General features: G+C 62.8%; 1 protein-coding gene across 20 annotated transcripts; it reads right to left on the bottom strand.

Annotated features, from left to right (window-relative positions):
- Positions 1-218: 218 nt before the first annotated feature.
- Positions 219-15994, bottom strand: PLXNB3 (plexin B3). Of its 20 annotated transcripts, none has more exons than XM_082377677.1 (36): positions 15016-15378; positions 14466-14541; positions 11898-12941; positions 11330-11509; positions 10721-10849; positions 10540-10640; positions 9883-10012; positions 9568-9724; positions 9371-9479; positions 9177-9291; positions 8939-9064; positions 8728-8844; positions 8348-8441; positions 8096-8265; positions 7675-7826; positions 7286-7391; positions 6445-6575; positions 6014-6190; positions 5707-5899; positions 5357-5587; positions 5110-5271; positions 4877-5028; positions 4612-4712; positions 4310-4533; positions 3993-4171; positions 3664-3730; positions 3049-3376; positions 2834-2937; positions 2654-2747; positions 2108-2286; positions 1766-1926; positions 1466-1613; positions 1251-1315; positions 1107-1182; positions 925-986; positions 220-625 (listed from the first exon to the last, which is right to left on the bottom strand). In XM_082377677.1, the coding sequence occupies exons 1-36, from the start codon at positions 15135-15137 to the stop codon at positions 532-534; spliced, it is 5856 nt and encodes a 1951-aa protein (XP_082233803.1). In that variant the 5' UTR covers positions 15138-15378; the 3' UTR covers positions 220-531. The 20 variants fall into 20 exon arrangements, with proteins under 20 accessions (XP_082233809.1, XP_082233803.1, XP_082233800.1 ...); XM_082377675.1 differs by having other exon boundaries at positions 221-711; positions 912-986; positions 15016-15376; XM_082377676.1 differs by having other exon boundaries at positions 221-625; positions 912-986; positions 15016-15374.
- Between the last annotated feature and the right edge of the window lie 6755 nt (positions 15995-22749).

Here is a 22749-nt window from a genome sequence, read left to right as displayed (position 1 = left end):
GGCCTGGCAGTGATTGGGGACACTTGGTTCTATGTCCCTGTGCCAAGGAAAGGACTGGGAGGATGGGGTGGGCATAGATGGGGGCGGGAGGGCAGGGGCACCTTTCCCGCAGGGGTCAGGGGAGGGAGGAGAGCAAGCCCTCGGAGTCCTCTTTTTCTCAGGTAGCAGAAGTCGTAGCCGTGGGCCGAGGGGAGCGCTGTGCTGAGGCACTGAAGAGACTCACAGGGGAAGGTGGGGCTGGGCATTGGGCTTCTTCTAAAAAGACATTTTTATTTCCAGATGTGATGCCCCAGCAAGCACATAAATACAGTGGGGAAGGGGGAGGGGGAAAGGATGGCTATAAGTTAGAAGCCCCGGCGGGGAAGGAGGGAAGCGGAGGGGGCGGGGGGAGGGGTGGTAGGCAGCAGGGAGCCCCTCCCGCTCTCTGCCGGGCCACGCCTGTGTCGCTGGCTCCGTCCTGGGCTCCTCCTGGGTCGCGGGGGAGAATGCGTTGAGGTGGCAGATCCTGCTGTTGCCGAGCTCACAGGTCAGTCACCTTGTTCTCCACCAGGGCGGCAATCTGCTGCAGGCGGCAGGCCAGTTGCATCTTCTGGCCCGCAGGGTTCTCCTCCAGGGCACTGATGATCTACCAGGGCAGAGGGGGCCGCCCCGCCTGAGGCCCTGGCCCTCGGCCCACCGGCCGCCCTGCCCTGGCTCCGTCTCAGTAGCAGCCTGGGGAGCCAGACCTCCCTGAGGAATCTGGACGGATGCCGAGCCCCTTCCCCAGCCTGGGCCTTTCCTCTCTGCCCAGATTGGGCCTGGACACTTCCTCCCACCCCCAGGGAGACTCCTGGGGCCTCCCTCTGGGCTCTGGGCTCTGGGCTCTGGGCTCCGGAGGCATGCCCCTCCCCCCAGAGTGCCCCGGGCCTCACCTGGTCGTAGTACCTGTGGATGTGGGTGTAGAGTTCTTGCAGAGCTTCCAGACAGTGGGGAGCGGAGGTGTAATTCTGGGGGCAGCACGCGGGGGTTGAGGCCCCAGCCCGGGCCTCGAGCCAAGCCTCCCCCTTCCCCTCTGCCCCCTCCCCGCCCCAGGTGTGGAAGGGTGCACCCTCTGGGCCGGGCCTCACCCCCGAGAGCTCGGCCAGAGCCGAGTTCATCTCCTGGTAGCTCGCCGGAGAGCTCTGGCGAATGTCGGAGTAGTATCTGGAGGAGGGGACAGAGTTAGGGGCAGGCAGCACCCATTCCCTCGTCCGTGACGCCCCGACACCTACCTCTCCACCATCTGCTTGTAGCGAGGGATCTCCCGGGCGTAGAGCAGTTTGTTCACGGGGGAATCCTGTTCCGGGCAGGGGTGGGCGTGAGCGGGAGCTGGGGAGCTCTGCCCTGTCTTTCTGACTGTGCCACTCGTGCCCCCCCCCAGCCCCAGCCAGGGCTCTGCTCCGAGCCGCCGTGGCTCCCCCGCCAGCCTTTCTTCCTCTGCCCTCACCCGGCCCACTTTATGCTCCGAGATGGTGCAGGAGTCCATGAAGGTCTGGGCAATGACGGCGAGGACGGCGTCCACGTTGTCCGACACCCGCACGTCAAAGATGAGCTGTGGGTTCTTCAGGGCGTTCACCCAGAACCGCAGGAGTAGGCTGGGGACACAGCACGGGGAGCTGGCCTGCGAGTCCGTGCCGGGGGCGGCCGGGAGCCCAGGGTGAAGGCCACCAGGCCTGGGCTTCTGTCCCGGCCCTGCTGCCCCTGCCCTGGCAGTGTCCTCTCTGCACGGGGGTGGCAGGCAGGGCACCTGTTAGTCTTCCAGATGTGCAGGGTCTCCGGGTCCTCGATGCCGTGCTTGTCAGCCAGCTCGTCCAGGAAGTCAAACAGGTACTTGACAGCGATGGGCACGGGCCGGTTCACGCTGAGGATGGCCTGGAAGGCGTCGTCCACAAACTTCTGCAGCGTGCCCTAGAAGGCGGGGCGCGGGCGGTATGGGGGGCAGGGTGTGTGGGCCTCGAAGCCGCGGCCAGCGCGGCCTGCCTCAGTGGGTGGGGCCGCCCCTCTGCCTTCGGGACCACACTGTCTCCCCAGCTCGGTTGGGGTGCCTTTGCTGAGGCTCCCCGGGGGCCCAGCTCCCCGGCCCAGCTACCTTCATGGACAGCAGGCGGGTGAGGTAGATCTCCGGAATGGCCTTGGCCCGCGCCCGCTCCCGTTCCCGCTCCCTCAGGCTACTGCGCCGGGCCTTGGCTGCTTCTGGCTCATCGGTGACTTTCACCAGGTGCCAGAGGCGGACCCCACCCTCCTCACTGTCCTCCAGCATGGGGATGTCTGAGGGCACAGAAGCCGGGCCTCAGTCCTTTGCACCCTCATGCCGCTGGCCGGGGAGGCCCAACCTGCTTCCCTGGTGAGGTGGGGCAGGGTGGGGGGCGCCGAGGGCCGCAGGGTAAGAGAGAGGTGGAGGAGAGGGTGGCAGCCCAGGGGCTCGCTCGGCCCAGCACCCCGCGGCCCTGGAGCTCCCCGACCCGGACGCGCTGCTGCCCTCGTCCACCCTGGGCCCCTGGCTCAGCCTGGAGTTTCGGCTTCCCCGCTGGCGAGCTTTGGGGAGACCCGGACACGGCAGACGGCGTGCCCAGGACTCCAGCCTGCCCGCCTCGAACTCGGGGGCAGGTTGGCGCGGCTGGGCCACGGGACTCACTCTCCCCAGAGGGGCAGCTCGGGGCCAGGCTCTGGGAGACGGCGCCTCCGTTGTGCAGCTGGGGGATGAGCCTCACCGTGGCTCCATCCGGGACCTGGCGGGGAGGGGAGCAGAGGCTGGGCTCCTTCCCTGGCTGCCCGCGAGGCGGGAGCCCGGCCCCGGCGCCCACCTGCCCGGCACCTTGTAGTGTTGTAGGGTGTTGAGTCTCTTCCAGCGGTCCTGAGTCACCGAGGTCAGGTCCTCGTCCGACAGGGTTAGGTGGCCAGCCAGGCCTGAGCGCCACTCTTGGGGGGACCCAGGGAAGCCGGTCAGCCCACAGCCCGTTCCCGTAGGGCAGAGCTGAGTGGCCACAGGTGAGAAGAGCCTCGGGCGGGGCAGGAGGGGTGGGTTCTCACCGAGGTCTAGGGTGTGCACTGAGGGCCTCTGGGAGAAGGGGGTGCCCTTGTAGACTTGGTCCAGCACCTTCTCCTTGACCTGGGTGATCGTGTCCGTGTCGAGCACCCGGGCGGGCACGCGCTGCGCCGAGCTGCCACCTGCAGCCCCACCAGCCCCCGGCCCAGCCAGCACCATCAGCGTCAGGGGCCGGAATTCCACGTCCTCCCGCAGCAGGCGGCTGTCGTTCAGGGTCCGTTTTGCCTTGCCTGTCACGGCGTCCACGGGGCCCTTGTCCACCTGGTACTGGATGGCCCGGAGGAGCACGTAGAGCGGCTCAGCAGCCACCTCCTGCGGCCACCAGGAAGGGCTGGCGTCAGCTGGGGGACTGGTGGGCGGCGTGGGGCTCAGAGGGTGCGCTGTGGGCAGGGAGGCGTGGCCGGCTGCACGGAGCGAGGATGGAGGGCAGGCGACGACAGCGGCCTCTGCTCCACATCCAGCCCGGGCAAACGTTCGTAGCCTTCCCCTCACCGACGCCCCCGCCCTCGAGCCCAAGGCCCCTTGGTGGAATGGGGGCGCAGATCAGTGAGGCCAGAGGCAGCAGCCCCAGAATGGCGTGAGGGGAGAGGGGCCCTCACCCTCAGGAAGGCGTAGAGACAGATGGACACCCAGTTGGTGAGCAGCTTCTCCGCCATAGTCTCCGTCCTGCAGGGAGCGGGCCCCGGGTCAGAGGGGCTGCTGCAGGGCCCCCCTGTCTTCAGGCTGGGGCAGGCAGTAGCAGGAAGGCAGAGCTGCTCCGCCCGGCCACCCTTTGTGCCCGGCTCGCCGCTCAGGATGCCCATCTGCTTCCCCACCAGTGGCCCCGGACCCAGCCTGCCTCCCGGGGCTTCCCAGCCCCACCCACGCCAGGACAAGGCTGGACGGAGCCAGCTCCCCTGCTGCCGGGGCTGGTCAGGCCGAGGCCAACCTGCGCAGCATGAGCTTGGGGTTCTTCTGCACGTAATGGGTAGCCAGGCCTCCGAGCAGCGTCTTCATGATGTCGGTCAGGTACTCGAGCTTGCCGTGCAGTGCCAGGGACAGCAGCGAAGCCACGAGGCAGCGGTCCCGCTGGGAGAAGCTGGGCTGCTCCTCCAGGGTGTGGACGAGCTAGGCGGGAGTGGGGGGCGGTGCTGGCACTCACCCCGGGCAGCCCTGCGCCCCACGCACCCTCCCACGTCCGTGCCCACACCTGCCGCCTGGCCCGCCTCCTCGCCCAGGCCCGCTGCCCGCCCACGCGGCCCTCACCGTAAGGAGGAACAGCTTGCTGTTGAGCAGGTTGGAGAGCTGCATGAGGCCCTGGCGCACCGGCGCGCGGCGGCCCTCTTCCCCGGGCCCCTCCAGGGCAGGCTGCAGCGGGCAGCGGCCGCGCCCGGGGAAGAAGACGCGCTCGGCGTACGTGCGGTAGTCCAGGAAGGGGATCCCGCTGGCCTCCAGGTCGCTGCTGAGGTCAGTCATCTCCGTCATCAGGTCTGTAGGCCAGGAGCCACCGAGGTGTGAGCTCAGGCCCAGGTCCGCCCTCTACCCCCTCCCCACCACCCTCTGCCGACCTGTGAACTCCTTTCGGCACTGGTCGCCCACGCCGATCTCCAGGTTCTCCAGCTGCACCAGAACCTTCTGGTAGTCCCGCAGGGCCTGCTTGCTCTTGTGCCTGCAGCCCAGGGGCCAGGTGTCAGCCACGGGACCAGGCCTGCCGGGGCCGAGGCCACCGAGCCAAGATGGCCGCTTGCCCAGAGGCCTGCCGTGGGACACCCTCTCCAAAAGTGAAGCGGGGAGTTCGCACGGGTGCGTGCGTGGCAGGGCGGCCCCCGTCACCTGTACATGAGGGTCAGGAGGAGCACGGCGGCGATCAGCACAGCCGCGCCCAGGCCCAGGCCCACCTGGGCCTCCACGGGGAAGGCAGAGAGCGTGGGCTCAGCCTCGTACTGGACGGGGCCCAGCGGCAGCCGCACGTTGCCCATCTGCACCTGGGGTGGGGACACGGGGCTCCTGAGCGCCGGCCTGCAGCGCTCCGCCCGCCCAGCCCCGCACCCGGGGCCCAGCCTCACCACGAACTGCGGCGGGGGTCTGGAGCCGTTGGTGGGCTGCGGGGCCCGCGGGGGCGGCTCGCAGTACAGGTGGGTGGGCGTGAGCGTCTTCACCAGGCACTCGCCGTCGCCGATGTGCACGCGCACCTCCTCCTTGCTGATGCCCAGGTTGAGACCCTCGCCCTGGAAGCCAGACCCGGGGCCTGAGTCGCGTCACCCAGCCGGTGCCCGCAGCCCCCGCGCAGTGGCGGCCGGCCGAAGCCCTCACCTCCACGTCCAGGATGTGGCCTGGCTTGAGGCGGTAGGGGCGGGCGCCACCGAGGGGGGCCAGGCGGGGGTTGGGCTGGTACAGGAAGTCCTGGCCGCCACTGGCGCGGGCGAAGTCCACGTGCACGTTGTCCAGGGCGAAGAAGACGCGCCGCGGGCTCGCGCCCTCCGGCACGGCGGGGCTTCGGCACAGGAGGAGGCTGGGCGAGCTGACGGAGCACACGGTGGAGCACTGCGAGGCGGCGGGCCAGGACGGGGCGGGGTGAGCTGCGGCTCCCACTCGCTCCCAGGGACGCGCGGGCCGCCCCACCCCCTCGCGGGGCACGGCGCCCCCTGCTGGTGGGGCCTCACCTGCAGCCAGCCCCCCTCAAGCTGGGTGCAAGCCTGGGGGGCTGCGGCGGGGGCCCGACAGCTCCTCCTGGGGGTCGGGTCCCGGGGCTGCAGCGCCGCAGCCGTCTCCTCCGCGGCCTCCAGCCACACGGACAGCAGGGGCCGCTCTACCACGTCCAGGCCCGTGCCCCGGACTCGGATCAGCCGCCCACCCCTGCGCCAGGATAGCACTCAGCAGGCCCAGGGGCGGCGGGCAGGCCAGTCGAGTCCTGGCTCCCCGCCCTCCCGGCAGGGTGCACGGGTTGCCCCAGGTGGGTCAGGTCCTCACCCCCGGAAGCTGACGCTGGGCTCCGCCGCCACGAGCTGGGGGTCGGCGGTGTAGTGGAAGGGGCTGGCGAGCAGCGTGCGCTGGGCACGGCCGAAGACCACTCGAACCACAGCTTCCCCTGGGCTGGCCTGGGGCGTGGTGTGGCACACGATGGCCTCAGGACACACTGGCTCCCTTCTGCAGGGTGGGGAGGTGTCTGGCATCTTGGGCTCTAGCCTCAGCCTGGCCTCCCCACCAGAGGCCTGCTTTGCCTCCCTCACCAAGGGCAGAGACCCCTGGGGTGGGCACGGCAGCCGTGAACTTGGGACTTTCATGGGGGCCTTAGGGAGCCCTGAGTTCACCGCCCCCATTGTACGCAAGGGGACACTGGGGCCCATAGGGAGTACCCCCCAGCTGACAGCGGCCAGCTGGAACCAGGAGGAGATACTCACATACGACAGGGTTGGCTGCCCACAAAGGCACTGATGTTGCCTCCCGTCTGGAGGTGCTGCCCATGGATGGTGAGCTGGGTGCCCCCTGCCTGGGGGCCCCACTGGGGACTCAGGCTCAGCAGGACGGGGTCCTGGGGGACAGGGCAAGCTGGGGCACGTGGAGGCCCACTTCTCAGCTCTGCCTCCTGGGCCACGGCTGACCCTTCTCTCCCTCCGGAAGCCCTGTGCCCAGCTTCTGCAGCCCCGCAGCTCTCCTGCCAGCCGCCCTGCCCCACCAGGGGGTGCTCTTCTCTCCTCACTGCGTCTCCTCGTCCTCTGCCGCGGCTTGCACCTCCCAGGCCCCCCTCCCCGCAGCTCTAAGCCCTAAGTTCCAGTCACCTCCTTGGGGTGCTGCACCTGCCCCTGCACCCACTGCTCCCACGCCGGGCTCCCTGGCCCCAGCAAGTCTCGAGGGCTCAGGCTGGCGCCTGGAGGCATCCCTGCTCCCCACCCCCGTCCCCTTGCCTGCAGGCAGCCAGGTGGGCAGCAAGTCCTGACAGCTCTGCGTCCCGGAGTGGTCCTCCTGCCCATCCGGCCGCTGCACTCACTGCTTCCGCTGCTTGCCTGCGTCCTGGACAGCGGCCGGTGGGCAGCGTCCCCACCATCCCGCCGCTGCCCCCAGCCCACCGTCCATTCAGTGGCCAGAACGATCACTCGGATCACGTGGCTTCCCTCCTGGACACGAGGCAACACTTCCCGCTAACCTTAGGTCAAGTTGGAAATCCTCACGTAGGTGTCACTGCCCTCCTGCCCCTGCTTTCTACTACCCCCTCTGTGGGGACCACCCTGGGTGGGCGCTGACCTGGTAGGTGAAGTGCTGGGTTGAGATGCCCGGTGACCGACTCTTAATGGCCACTTGGATTGGGCCCACGGTGCCGTTGGGGGCAGGAGATGTCACACACACAATCCTGGAGAGCGGAGGCCCGATAGCTGCTCAGGACCCCCGTGGGCCGGGCCCTCGCCCGTCGGGAGCCACAGGCTGCCTGCCAGCCGCTGCCCAGAGCCCACCCCCTCTACTCCTCTGGCTGCCAGCCCCTCCCTCCCCTCCCCCGGGCTCATCTTCCTTCGGCGCATCTGACCCGGGCCCACGTTTCTTGGCCGCGAGCCTCCCTTCTCTCTGGGCGGCCAGTCTCTGAGGGCCTCCTGGGGAGGGCATCCCTCCGCCCGCCCCCGGCTGCCAGGATGCCTCACCGGGCAGAGATGCGGTAGAGAGAGGGGTCAGGGCTGCAGGGCCGGCCAGCCACGCTCACGGCGTCCTGCACGTCGGCAAAGTCCCGGCCCAGGTTGGAGCCCAGGATGGTGAGGGCCAAGCCACCCTCAGGGGGGCCGGTCAGGGGCTCAACCTGCAACAGGGAAGCGTGGTGATGGGATGCCCCCGACCCGCTCCTCCTTTGCGGTGGGGGGGTGCCTGGCCAGCCGACCAGACCAAGCTGGGACACAGCTGCTAGGGCTTGGGGGCCTGGGGCAGGGCTGCTCTGACCCTGGTAAAGCTAAGACGGTGGGGGGCAGGGCGGGGCCAGGCAGACCGGGATGGGGGATGGGGGGAGGAGGTGAGAGGCTGGGCAGTGGGGGAGGGGTGGGGGGGAGGCTAGGGTGACGGTTGGGGGCTCACCGAGTCGATGCTGGGTGTGGGACACAGCGGCTCCACAGCCCCAGGCGGGCACAGCGGCCCGTAGCGACAGGTGGGCTGGTCGTGGCTGCACCACAGGCAGCCCAGGCTCCCGTTGGCTGCCTGGCAGTGGCTGCAGTCGGGGTGGCCCGCGGCGCAGTCGTACAGGGTCACTAGGGAAGGCCGGGTGGTGCTCTGAGGCGCCTCCCCCGACTGCACACCCTGCCCTGCCTGCTGTGCCGCCCCCAGGCTCACCATGAAGAGTGTGGGCATTGTCCAGCCTCTGGCCCTCGCCCCGGGTGACGTAGATGGGCACTGGGAGCTCCCGCTGGGCCATGGAGGGCTGGAACTGTGGGTGGAGGGCGGGGTCAGGCCCGACCCAACTCGGAACACGCCCTGACCCCCCCCCCCACCGCCTCCTCCAGGATGCTCCTCCCAGAATGGGTGCCATTGTTCAGGGCCTGCATCTCCCAGCAGGGGCTGTGGGCACCATGTTCCTGTGCACGCCCAGGCCTGCCCACAGCAGGCCTCATGAGTGACGACAGGCTAAAGGGGACGAGCCCCTGAGGGCCCGGGACAAGCAAGGGCTGCAGAAGGCGTCCAGTGGCAGGTGAGGCTATGGGGCAGCTGCCCACCTGCTGGGCCTGGCAGCGGATGAGGCCGGCGTCCCCAGCCACCTCCTCCAGGGAGGCCGGCAGCCTCTGCAGTTCTCCGGGCAGCTCCAGCCAGCAGTGGTAGGCGGCAGGCAGGCCCTGGGGGTGGGCTCTGTCAGCATCCTGGACACTGTCAGCGGCTACCACTGCCCCTCCCCCGCTGTCCCTGTCCCCTGCCCACCAGAATGCTCACCCGGAAATGCTGAAGGTTCCGCACGCGCAGGGCCAAACGGCTCTCCCAGCCCACAGGCACCAGGAGGGGGCCTACCAGGCCCTCGACCCGGGGACAAGCCCCTGGGCCCCGCACCTGGCTGTCCTCCTGGGGGAAGGAGACCCCTTAGCACTTCAGAAGCCGAGGGGCCTAGGCGGGCCCAGGGTAGGGTGGGTCCACGACGGAGGTGAAGAGAAGCCAGCAGGCCAGGCCCACCCACCTGTTGGGCACTGTAGATGGTCCTCTCGCCCTCCGGGCAGCGTTCCCCGTACACACAGCGGCTGCTCTGGGGGCACCAGTGGCACCGCCAGAGGCTGCCCACACAAGCACCGCACCTGGGGGGACGGGGGGCTGCTCAGGTGGGGCGCCATCGGGAGTCACCACCCCTACCCAGCAGCCGGGCCCGGCACTCACGGAGCAGCCGCCTCCAAGGCCTGCACGGCACTGCAGTCGTAGAAGGAGAAGTTGGTGGTGGCCACGACCACGTCCTCAAACATCAGGGCCAGGGGCAAGGTGATGTGCTCTGGGAGGGCATGGTGGCGGCAGGGGCGGTCATGCGGCTCCTGCCCCTCCAGCTCCCGCCCTCGCCCCTCGCCCCGGGGGCCCCTCACCTGTGCCCGGAGGGTTATGCGGCAGCTGGTCTTGGGGAGGGGTGACACAGGCCACGTGGGTCCCTTCCACGTGAGCCAAGCTGTCATAGTCCCCGAAGGCACAGTGGAAGTATTCGTCCACGGTGAGGGTGGGCAGCCGGGGCACAGACAAGGCGACCTGGGACACGCGCGAGGAAAACACAGCAGGCGGGGGCTTCTGGGGGGCCCAGCTCGCCGAGGGAGAGGGATCCAGGGCAGGGAGGGTTGGGAGCAGAAGCAGTGGGAGAGAAGGAAGGCGGGGCAGCCCCCCCAGGCAGGCGGCGGCAGGCGTCTGACCTGGCCCTGCTCCTGGCGGGGACGGTGGGCCGGCAGCAGGCTCTGGATGTGCAGGCAGTGGCCGTCCTCGTAGCTCCATAGCCACTGGTTGGGCTGGGCTGCCCGCCCGCATTGGCCCTTGCGGGTACACCTGTGGAGCAGGGGCCTGTTGGGTCCCTGTGTGGGACTCAGGCTCCCTGGGTGATTGGCGGCAAGGGGCTTGGGAGGACGGCCCAGGTGGAGGGCAGCGAGCGGGGGGCGTGAAAGGGACTCTGCTCAGAGAGGAAGCGGCCAAGCACATAGGGCTTCGTGGCCGATGTGCGGGCTTCGGCCTTGCCTGTGAGCGAGGGGGGCGCCGCTGCTGGGGACATGAGCACGTGAACCGGACTTAGCGTCGCCATGAGGGATTCCCGAGGCTGCCGTGTGGAGCGTGGGCTGGAGAGGAGCTGGAGTGGGCCAGGGGACACCTGGGAGAGGTGACAGAGGCCTGGCCCAGAGGGGGCTGGGGGAGGAGAAGTGGACATGTTGGGCAGTGGGGGGAAGGGGACGCCCACCAGATTCTCGGTTGGGCGCGCAGGGCAGGATGGGGGAACTCAGCGACGGTCCTGCGTCCCACCTCGGGGACACGACCCGGCCTCCTGACCCACCTGGAAGTGCGCTGGGAGCGGCCCCACTCACCTGCCCTGCAGGACGCACCAGCCGCACAGGGGGTCCCGGGCCTGGAGGCAGCTGCTGCAGTCGGGGAACTGGGGGCAGGCTGCCACGGGTACGCGGTCCACCTGGACAGGCGGCGGGGTACAGAGGTGGTGGCTGCAGGGCCTCGGGCCTCGTGTGCTCACCCCCCCGGGATGGCCCTCACCTGCTGGGAAGTCAGCACGTAGACGTGGCTGCCGCTGCTGTCCACCAGCAGGTCGGGGCTGATGGCCGAGCCCGGGGGCCCCACTTGTTGTGAGTGGTACACCTGGCCTCGGGTGCCATTGAGGAAGACCTGGGGGGATGACAAGGGCAGGGCTGGGCCAGCCCGTGCCATGGAGGGTGGGGCAGGCCCACGGGCATCCAGCCTGCCCATGTCACCTCCCCGCTTCAGCCTCACCCAGCTAGGGGGGGCAGAGCCACCCTGGGTGGGGCCCCTGGGTGCCAGGGGAGGAAGGGCAGCTGCGAGGCGACAAGCAGGTCATGAAAAGGCAAGAGTCTCCTGTTATCGGCTGGAGAAGCTGGGGCCGCCTGGGAAGCATCCAAAGCCACACATCTGGGAACCAGCCATCAGTGTGTGGCCTGGCTTTCCGACCTGCCAGCCGGACACAGGCCGAGAGGTGTGGAAGGAAACCGTGGCCCACGGGGCTTCTGTGAGCCGCCACAGGGCAGGAGCGCCTCCAGTCAGGCCGCTGAGGCCGGGCCCGGCCTGGCAGCATTGAGGCTGGGACCGGGGGTCTGGCCGAGGCCCACCCCGCCTTCATCAGGCCCTTACCTTATGCAGCTGACCCTGGACGTCCCCCAGGAACGCTATCGTGTGTCCGTCGGCCCGGAGGGCTGCGACTGCGCTGATGGAGTTTCCGAGCTGCAGCAGAGGCCCCGCCTCCAGGGGCTGGCGGCCCGCAATGGGGCTCGGGGTGTGCTCATCGCCACAGGGGTATGACTCGGGGGAGTCCTGCAGGGGCGGAGAGGGGGGATTCAGTTCCCGGGAGAGGCACGAGGCGCCTTCCCTGGGCCCGGATCTGCAGTCAGCACGGGATGGCAAGGCAGCAGGCGAGTAGGGCCCCAGGTTGCACCGCACAGAGGGAGAGACTGGCCGAGGAGACTCAGGCCGAGCGGGCCCCTCCTTGACATCCTCTAAACCAGAGGTCACAGGCGATTGTCACAAGAGAGCGTCCAGCTGCCCTCGGCCAGGACTACGTGCGGCAGCCCCGGCCCTGGGCAGAGAGAAGCTGCAGGGCCACAGAGGGACAGGGCCGGAGTGGCAGGCCGGGTAACACAGATGGCGGTGCGGAAAGCCTCAGGTGAGAGGGCAGGGGTGAGGCCCAGGCCCAGCCACTCACGGGCGGCAGGGTGACGCAGCGCGACGTGACGCCGTACTCCACGGTGGCTTCCTCCGTGCCGCCGGGGCCCCGGCCGCCTGTGGTGTAGCAAAGGCGCCGGGCCCGCTCCATGGTCGCGTCCAGGTCGGCCAGGGGAAAGGCGCACAGGGCCGCCTGCGCCCCCCTCGGGCCGGCAGCGAACGCCCCCAGTAAGGCGCCCGGGGCGAGGGAGGCGGCCTGGATGAGGCCGTGGCCCCGGCAGGTGAGGGGCACCTCCACGTAGGAGTAGAGGTTGGCGTCCCCCAGGCAGACCCGAGCCACGTAGGAGCGGTACTCGGCCTGTGCCCGGGCCCCGCGGCGGCGGAAGACGAAGTAGGCCGAGCGGGCGCCAGCCAGGGCCGCCACATAGCTGTTGTTGTAGTCGGAGAGGTCGCCCACCACCAGGCGGCCCAGGCCCTCGCTGGAGAAGGGCTGTGGCCCAGCCAACTGGCGCACGGTCAGGGGAGGCACCCCGCCCGACAGCTTGCCCGCCAGGCCCCTGGCCACCAGCAGGAGGTCCCGGCCCGGCCCGGGCACCACCAGGCCCACCGTAGCCACGCCCGCGGCGTTGGCGGCCACAAACTGCCCGTCGCCGGGGTCCTCGGCCCAGTACAGCAGCTGGGCCACGTCCTCCAGGCGCCGCTTCTCACACACTCCCTGCCGCACCTGCCCGCAGGCCACCAGCTCCCGGGCCCGGCCGCTCACCAGCAGCAGCTGGTTGGCGTTGTCGGTGAGCCGGGCCTGTGGGCACTCGGCCGGGTCTCGGAAGGGCACGCAGTCGGGGCTGTCGAGGACCGGGCCTGTGACGGCCACTGACTCGAGCCGCAGTGCGGGGCTGAGCTGGAAGAGGCGGTTCACCGCGCCCACGTAGAGGGCGCCCCGGCCTGGTGCCAGCGCCAAGCGGTTGAGGGTGGTATTGGGCGCCAGGAAGCGGTGTGCCCGCGTCGGGGCGAGCGGTGGGCACAGCAGCGGCAGCACGAGCAGCAGGTGGGCCCCCAGCGGAGGCCGGGGCGCCATCGCGGGGCCCTGGGGGAGGTCAGGCAGGAAGGCACGAGTCAGGGTGGCCATGGGAATGGAGGGCGAGGGGGCAGGAGGAAAAGGAGAGACAGAGACAGAGACAGAAAGGGAGGGAGAGAAGGACGGAGAGGCAGAGAGACAGAAGCAGAAAGCAGGGGCAGGGAGAAGCAAAGGGAGAGGAGAGGGAAAGAGTCAGCGGGAGACAGGGACAGGGGAGACGGAGAGTCCCCAGGAGATGGGGGCGGGGTACACGCATGCGCGAGGAATTTCCTTCATCTTCTACTTTATATGCATCTAGATTGTTGAAGGGGGCAGATCCTGAAAAGCCACAAGAACGCCAACAGAAGGACTGAGCGACAGAGAGAGGAGAGACCACAGAAAGGAGAGCAGGGCAGGGGAGAGGTGGGGAGGTGGAGGCGGAGGGGCTGCGGGCGAGGGGAAAGGGGACAGGAGCCCAGAGACCCCGACGAGGACAGGGCCTGAGGGCCAGCGAGGGTGGGAGAGAAAACCTGCCCTGGGAAGCCAGCGGAAGAGAGGAGAGAGCCAGACACCCTGCTGCCTGCCCCAGAGAAAGCAAGGGGCCGGTGGCCAGGGCCGAGGCAGAGGAGAACAGAGGGCTGGGAGGGCCCCAGACTGAGCTAGGGGTGCTCAGAGCGGGGATGGGGGAGTTGGGGGGCACCGAGAGACAACCCAGGGTGCAGGGGATTGGGGGAGGCCTGTCCCTTGCCCCATCAGCCCCGGCAGCCAGGGTCCACCAGGACTGGCACGGGGAGGGTTAATGGGGGAGCGGGAGAGGAGTGAGAAGAGGACAGCCAGAGAGGGCGGGAGGGGAGAGGAGAGCTTGAAAGAAAGTCCTAGCCAGGAGCCGGGCACGGGCTCCCTTCCCCACCCACTTGGGGCCCAGACTGGAGGTAGCTCCCGCCGGCCTGGTGGGCGCCCAAGGCTGAGCCCTGAGGGGAAGGGCGGGGCCCCAGCCTCCAGAGGAGGCTCCGATCCAGGGTTCTCCCGGCCCTCCAGCTCACCTCCCCGCCGCCGTCGCCGCCCAGCGGCCTCCTGCGGTGCCCAGGTGACACGCGACACGAGTCCCTGGGCCGTGATGGCCCCTCACGCCTCCCTCCTCCTGACCCCGGCACAGAGCCACAAAGACAGGGTAGGAGCCAGGTCCTGAGTTGAGCCAAGGTCCTGCACAGCTGGGTGTGTGGGCGCGTGCCAGCTAGGAGTGGGCCCACTGTCATTCAGCAGCCTGCCAGCTCCGGCCCCCATGGGCGTGCCAGCTGCGGGGAGAGCTCCGAGGATGGCCCCTGGGCCCTTATCTTGGGAATACAGACAGGAAGGTCAGGCCTGGCTTGGGGACAGGGCCGTTTCCTCTAGACCCTGGTATCGGCGGCAGTATCAGGGGCGGGTGAGGGGGTAGACGGCCCACAGCTGGAGGCGCAGCGCATGCGAGCCCGGGCTCCAGGCACCTCTGCGCTCCTCACCTGCCTGCCCTTCCCCAGAGGGGGGGCTCTGGGGACGCAGGACTCAGGCACTTACCGCAGCGAAGGGCAGCAGCAGAGGCGTCTCCCGGGGCAGTGGTGACGGGCACAGGATGGCTGTGGGGGGCATTGTCCTGAGTAGGAGAGAGACAGTCAAGGCTTGGCTCCATTCACACTCAACCCCGGGGGAGGAGGGAGGCCAGGGGGGCCGAGGCCTGGCAGCCGGGCTCCACCACAGCTGGCAGCTTTGTCAATAGTGGCCGGGCCAAGGCAGCCCTGCCTCCACGCCAACAATGTCCCCTCTGTCCAGAGGCCCAGGCCAGGGACCCGCTGTCTGGTGTTCCTATCCCCATCCAGGCTGCTCTGACCAGGGGCCTCCCTGCCACTCCCCACCCCCAGAGAGACACCCCCTGGGATCTGGGGACAAAGGGACAGGGTTTCCTTCAGCCAGAAAAATGAGACCCACACAGCCAGTCCCCCACTCCCGCCCCGTGCCAGCCCCGTGCTCCTCCCCGTGTGCCCCCGGGGTCCCTGTGAAGGGCGCAGAGTGGGCCACGGAGCCCCCCTGCGAGGGCCAGGGCCCTGCGCCCCTGCATAGCCGGCCTCACCCTCGGTAGCCTTGGCGCCTGGCTGGAGGCGAGTCCTGACCCTCAATGCCTGCCTTTGTCCAGGCCAGGGGCAGGGGAGAGACTGGCCAAGGCAGCCCGCCTGGGAGACCTTCTCCCCCCATGCGCCCCCACCCCCAGGGACTGGCAAAGTCGTGCCAGGTACAGTCTGGTGCCAGTGGAGGATGCTTCTGGAGGGGGCTGAGGCATAGAGGATGCACAGGAGGGGGCGTGAACCCAGCCCCTAGCTTCAGACTTGGCAACTGGTTGCAGGCTGTCCCCCTCCCGCTCGCCCGGGAAATACCATCCCAGGACGGGTCTGGATCTCCCCCTTCACGTGTGGGGTGGGGAAGGGAGTGGCAGCTGGCAGCCGGCTCCTCTGCCCCCCTCAGAGGGCACCGTCCGCGCACCAGGGCGGCAAGGCTCAGGCCGTGACCCGAGGTGCGGAAACAGGTGTGCTTGAGTCCGGCTCCCCATCTCCTCCACGGGCGCGGTAGCAGCAGGCAGGCTCCAGGGTGAGGTGGCAGCAGCAGGGCTCGCTGCCACCTGGCTGGGCCAGTTGGGCGGCTGTAGGAGCGGGGAGCCAGGCGCGCTGCTTCCCTACCCCGTGCCCTGCCCCGTGGCCGGAGGCGCCAGCTCTCTCATTTGGGGGCAGCAGCCTCAGCCCTACCTCCCAGCGCCAGGGCCACCCCTCGGCCGGGGTTGGGGGGATCCGTGCCCCCAGGCATCAGGAGGTGTCGTCGCAGGACTGGGGCTGGCGCCTAAGCGCTTTTGCCTGATTCGGGCTAGTCGGCCTGCGGACCCCTGGCTTCTCCCGGCCCCCAGGCGGCGCCCCCCACCCCGACCCGGCGGCCCTGTACCCTGTGCCCTAGCCAGCCCCGGCTCCTGCCTACCTGAGCGGGCCGCCGGCCGGGCCGAGGAGCAGCTGGCGGTGCCAGGAGTGCGTCCCGGAGGAGCCCCAGTCTCCCTCCCCACAATGCAATCGCGCCCAGCCCGACTTGTCCTGGGTGGCCCGGGCAGCCCATCCCCTCCGCGCCCACTCCTTTGCCCGACGGCGCAGGGCAGGGCACTGCTGCCCTCTGCCGGCCTCGGTGGGCATGGCAGAGGGCCAGCCGCGCACCTGCCCGGAGGAGGTGAGAGGGGGCGGTGCCCTCCCATGGGGGGGTGGGGGCAGGCGGGCGTCCTGTAGCCTTCCATGAAGTGCCCTGACTGAGTGCCAGACTTGGCCCTGGCACTGGCACCGTTCAGAGACGAAGCCCACTGCCACCTGCCGCAAGAGTCTCCCGGGTCTCAGGGGCAGAACTACTTGCCAACAGATGAGACCCCACTGCCAGGACAGCCCATTTGTGGAGGGCACTGTGGGTCACCAAGGAGGGGGAGTCAAGTCTAGGGGCGCTCAGTGCATCATGGAGAGCATCACAGAGGAAGTGAGGTTTGAGCTGACCTTGAACCACACGGTGCTACTTCTACTGTCATCCTCCAATGTACCAGGGCTGGTCTAAGCGTTCTGTGAACGTGAACTCATTCAGCCCTTCCAGTGACCCCAGAGGGGGTGCAGTTATTTCCCCTGGTTCACGGGTGGGGAGACTGAGGCTCGCGACGTTAGGAAACTTGCACAAAGTCACAGGGCTAGTAAGTGGCAAGGCTAAGAGTCAACCGGGGGTCCCTGCCCTTAACCATCAGGCCACGAGGCCCTGAACCGTGAACGGCAGCAGGCATTGGGCAGGAAGGGAGGTGGGGACTGCCCGAGGCCAAGCCTGCAGGTGACACGCCCACAGGGCATTTTCCCCTACCTGGAGCACAAGTTGGTCGAGGTGGGCTTCGAGGGTGCAGAGGTGAGCAAGTCTGGAGGAACTTGGACTTAGCTCGCCATGGGCTGGCAAACAGGTTTGCATTTGAACAAGCGCAAGCTGGTGGCCCAGGGGTGGCGAGCACGGGGGAAACCTGGGTCAGGGGTGGCTGTAGGCGTGGAGAGGGGGAGCAGAACCCAGGAGACGTGGCGGTGGATAGGGTGTAGGCGGCGAACGCAGAAGGATCCGGGAGATCCCTGGGCTCTTTCTGCTGGGGCATCGCTCCCTGTGGAGCAGGGGTGCCGGTGGTCGGGAGGACTGAGGGGCCCACAAGGCAGGAGGAGATGGCCAATGGAGCCGGTGGGGTCTTAGCGTGAGAAGCTTGGCTCGGGCTGAAGAGCACTGGGGTGGGTGGGAGTCACAAGAGGGAACTGGGCGACCAGGGGCGTCAGGGGAGGTGAGCGACCCAGAACCTGAAGGCCCAGCAGATCCGGAGGGCTGCACCCCCCCGCCCCCAAGGGGGAAGGCCAAACGCCCAAGAAGGGGCCAGGGAGGGATCTAGAAGCTCCAGGAGAGGCAGGCTGTTGGGAGCGTGATGGGGGAGGGTCTCTGAACACTAAGAGTGGAAGGACCGTCCCCCCCATAGCCAGCTGGGCCTCTCCCCTCCACCGTGTCCCTCCTCAGCCCCCACCCCAGCACACACGTGTCCTTGGGGGCCTCAGGAAAGACAGACACCTTCAGTCCCAGCGCTGGGAACATTTGTCCTACCTTTCCACAGAAGAAAATAAATCTGTATCCAGGCAACACAAATTTTAATAAGTATGTATGTGTATGGCCTGCAAGGGCCGCGTCCACCGGTCCCAGGCAGAAGACAGGCAGCCCCTAGTCTGAAGTCAGTGGCAACCGTGAAGGACCTTTGCAAGTTTTGTGAGTTTTAACATCTTATACAAAGGGAATCGTGGTGGTGTTTTCCTTCTGCCAGTGGCTCCTTCCCCTCGCAGCTGGCCTTTGGAGATGTATCTGCGCCGATCCACGTGGATGACCCATTCGTCCAGCTGCATGGGATCCACCCATCAGTATCCCTGCGAGGCGTGGGGAGGCGGCCTTGCTGAGGGCGGGGTTCTCTAGATGCTGGAAGGGGACTCGCCGGGTCATAGGGCACGTGCGCTCCGAGTTTGCCAGGGGTGGAGGAATCGCTTTCCAAGCTGGTGGCCCACACGACGCTCCCACTGCCACTGTATAGACATTTATTTCTGTTTCTCCTCATCTTCGCCAGCACTTGGACTTAGGACTTTTACTTTGTGTTTCATACTTTCTGTCAGTACAATGGGTGTGAAATGGTGATGCCTCGCTGGGCTTTTTTTTTGTTTTTTGGCTGCGTTGGGTCTTCGTTGCTGCGCGCAGGCTTTTCTCTGGTTGCGGCGAGCGGGGGCTACTCTTCGTTGTGATGCACGGGCTTCTCATTGCGGTGGCTTCTCTTGTTGCAGAGCACGGGCCCTAGGCGCGCGGGCTTCAGTAGTTGTAGCACACGGGCTCAGTAGTTGTGGCTCGCGGGCTCTAGAGCGCAGGCTCAGTAGTTGTGGCTCACGGGCTTAGTTGCTCCGCGACCTGTGGGATCTTCCTGGACCAGGGCTCGAACCCGTGTCCCCTGCATTGGCAGGCGGATTTCTTAACCACTGCGCCACCAGGAAAGTCCCCCCATCTTATTTTTTATTTTAATTTTTTAATTGAAGTATAGTTGATTTACAATGTTGTGTTAATTTCTGCTGTACAGAAAAGTGACTCAATTATACACATATATACATTTTTTTAATATTCTTTTCCATTATGGTTTATGCCAGGATATTGAATATAGTTCCCTGTCTACCCCTGTTTTACTTACTACAGTTTTAAAAGCAAGTCTTGATACTGGGAGGGGATCACTCTTTGTTATTCCCTTTCTCTTTCTCCTTTCCTCCTCCTCCTCCTTATCATCATCTTTCAAAATTCTGTCATTCTAGGCCCTTTAGTTTTCCTTAGAAGTTTAAAAACAGCTTGTCAAGTTCCAGGAAACACCGTTGGGATTTTTTTGAAGAGGTAAATGGAGATTTTGTTGAATTTTGAATCCCTTTGAAGACTAGTCATCTCTAAAATATCATTTCCCCATCTCTGAGCGTAGCACCTCTCTCTATTTATTAAGATCCTTTCAATACATTTTCCCCTAAGGACTTGAACATCACATGTTTGTTAGAGTTATTACTAGGGACTTGCTTTTTAAAAAATATTTATTTATTTATTTATTATTTGTTTGGCTGCGTCGGGTCTTAGTTGCCGCGTGAGGGATCTTCGTTGCGGCATGTGGGATCTGTTAGTAGAGGCATGCGGGATCTAGTTCCCTGACCAGGGATCGAACCCAGGCCCCCTGCATTGGGAGTGCAGAGTCTTAGCCACTGGACCACCAGGGAGGTCCCAGGACTTGCTTTTTTATGGCATTATAAATGCTGTCTTCTTTTTAATTCACTTTCTGATTGTGTTGCTGGTACATAGAAACACAATTGACTTTTTAAAAAACTGAAGTACAGTTGATTTACAATATTGTGTTAGTTTCCGGTGTACAACAAAGGAAACAGAATTGACTTTGGCATATGGATTTTGTATCAAGCAACCTCATAAATGCTTGTATTAGGTCTAATAATTCTTTGTGGATTCTTTTTATGTTTTTCCAAGGAAGGTGACTTTTTTAAAAATTAATTTATTTATTTGGTTGCGCTGGGTGTCAGTTGTGGCAGGCGGGCTCCTTAGTTGCGGCTCGCCAGCTCCTTAGTTGCGGCTTGTGAACTCTTAGTTACGGCATGCGTGTGGGATCTGGTTCCCTGACCAGGGATCAAACCCAGGCCCCCTGCACTGGGAGTTCAGAGTCTTATCCACTGCGCCACCAGGGAAGTCCCCTGTGGATTCTTTTTGGTTTTCTACTTACACAGTCATGCCATCCAGCAGGAATGACTTGTTTTGTTTCTTCTTTTCTAGTCCTTTTAACTACAGTTTCTTTTTCTCACTTTACTTCCCTGGACAGTACAAGGTTGAATGGAAGCAAAGAGAATATTCTTAAGGTTTCATCATTAATTAAGATGTTTGCAGAGGGTGTTTATAGACACCTTTATGAGATTAAGGCAGTTCCCTTCCAGTCCTAGTTTGCTATATGTTGAATTTTATCAAATGCATTCAGAAAAAGCACTGAGTTAATGACAGAATGTTCCTCCTCTCATCAGTTAATGTATTAAATTGTGTTAATTGATTATCTAATGTTAAACCACCCTTGCATTTTCTGGGCTAAACTCAACTTTGTCATGGTGTATTGGCTGGATTGGTTTTGTTGTTGTTGTTTTTGGAGCATGTCCTCTTTTTCTGTTCCCTGGAACAATTTATCTAAGACAAGGGTTATCAGTTCCTTAAAGGCTTGATGGAATACATCTGTAAAACTATCTAGGCCTTCCTTGTTTTTGCAGCCACCAGCCCCTCTATCCATACATTTTAAATTACATTGCCAATTTCTTTAATAATTATGGGACTGTTCAGGTTTTCTGCTTCTTCTTGAGTCAATTTTTTTTTTATTGTGGTAAAAATTCCATAACATAAAGTTTACCATCTTAACCATTTTTAAGTGTACAGTTAAGTAGTGTTAGGTACACTCACATTGTTGTGAAACAGATCTCCAGAACTTTTTCATCTTGCAAAACTGAAATGCTATATCCATTAAACAACTCTGCTTTTCCCCAGCCCCTGGCACCCACCCTTCTACTTTCTGTGTCTATAAATTTGACTACTCTAGGGACCTCACATAGGTGGAATCATGCAATATTTGTCTTTTGTGACTGGCTTATTTCACATAACATAATGTCATCAAGGGTCACCCATGTTGTGGCATCTGGCAGGATTTCCTTCCTTTTAAGGAGGAATAATATTCCATTTTGTGTATAGACCACATTTTGTTCATCCTTTCGTCAGTCAATGGACACTGAGGTTGCTTCTACCTCTTGACCATTGTGAATAGTGCTGCCATGAACATGGATATGTAAATAGTTCTGCTTTCAATTCTTTTAGATATATACTCAGAAGTGGGATTGCTGGATCACATAGTAGTTCTATATTTAATTTTCTGAGGAACTTCCTTACCATTTTCTATGGCAGTTGCACCATTTTACAATCCCACCAACAGTGCACAAGACTTCTAATTTCTCCACATTCTTGACACTATTTGATGTTTTCTGGGTTTTTTTGGTTTTTTTAAAAAATAGTAACCATTCTAATGGGTGTCACGTAATTTATTGTGGTTTTGATTTACATTTCTTGATGATTAGTGATGTTGAGCATGTTTTCATATGCTTGTTGGCCATTTGTATATCATCTTCGGGGTAATGTCTATTCAAGGCCTTTGCACATTTTTTTAAATCTTTTTTTAAAAATTAATTTATTTTATTTTTGGCTGCGTTGGGTCTTCGTTGCCATGCACAGGCTTTCTCTAGTTGCGGCGAGCGGGGGCTACTCTTCGCTGCGGTGCGTGGGCTTCTCATTGCGGTGGCTTCTCTTGTTGTGGAGCACGGGCTCTAGGTGTGCGGGCTTCAGTAGCTGTAGCACACGGGCTCAGTAGTTGTGGCTCGCGGGCTCTAGAGCGCAGGCTCAGTAGTTGTGGCGTGTGGGCTTAGTTGCTCTGCAGCACGTGGGATCTTCCCGGACCAGGGCTCGAACCCGTGTCCCCTGCATTGGCAGGCGGATTCTTAACCACTGTGCCACCAGAGAAGTCCCTTTGCACATTTTTTAATCAGGTAATTTGATTTGTTGTTGAGTTGTAGGAGTTCTTTGTATATTCTGGATATTAACCCTTTATCAGATATGTGACTTATATTTTCTCCCGTTCTGTAGGAGGCCTTTTTACTCTGTTTATTGTATCCTTTGTTGCTACACGTGTCCCTACTGTCAACCAGAAGACAATATTCCCAATGACTTTGAAGCCCCCATATACCCTGTTCCTCCCTTGACATAAGCAACCACTAGCCTTTCCTTACTTTTCTTACTTGTCCCATATATGTATCGTCTCTAAACAGTATACATAGTTTGGTTTTATATTTTTGGAATTTATATAAATGGAATCATACTGGATGTATTTTTCTGTAACCTGTTGCTTTAGTTCCATATTACATTTGTGACATGCATCCAAGTGTGATACACCTAGCCGGAGTTTATTCAGTTTTATTGCTGAATAGTTTTCCATCATATGACTGCAACATAGTTTGTTTATCCACCTGTTAATGGACACCTGGGTTTTTTCTGGCTTTTGCTTATTATAAACAATGCTGCTGTGAACGACCTGTACGTGTAATCTGGGGTATTTGTGAAGGACCTTCTCTAGGGTGTGCCCAAGAGTGACCTTGTTAGGCCATAAATATGTACATCTTTAATTCTACTAGATAACACCAAATTGTTTTCCAGAGCTGTTGTACCAGTTTGTATACCACCACAGTGTACGAGTTCCTGCTACTCCACATCACTGCCGACACTTGGTATTGTCTGACTTTTTAATTTCTGTCAGTCAGTGGATGGGAATAAAAAGATATTTCACTGTGGCTTTAATCTGCATTTCCAAAGACCCTCTGTTCTAACTTGCCAGAGAATAAAAGTCTGGTCTTCTGCATGAGGTGGGGTTAAGATGTGAGCATCTAGCAGCTTCATATATATAAAGCTGCTATATATATAATTGAAATATATGTGATCTAGCAGCCTCTTACACAGGCGTCCAAACTCCCATGCTTAAGCCAGAGTCTCTCATTATGTTGGAAAGGGCTATGGTATCTGTGGTTCTACCCGTCTTTTCCTCTCCTTTCATTCTTGCCAGAGCCTTGTGTCTATTTTACTAACTTCAAAGAACCAACTTTTGGTTTTATTGATCTTTGTTTTTTCTATTTCATTAATT

The sequence above is a fragment of the Balaenoptera borealis genome (genome assembly GCF_965194805.1).
Source record: "Balaenoptera borealis genome assembly, chromosome: X".
In the NCBI taxonomy this organism is placed as follows: Eukaryota; Metazoa; Chordata; class Mammalia; order Artiodactyla; family Balaenopteridae; genus Balaenoptera; species Balaenoptera borealis.
The sequence above is the reverse complement of the archived record's forward strand: the minus strand, read 5'-3'. Positions and strand labels throughout refer to the sequence as shown.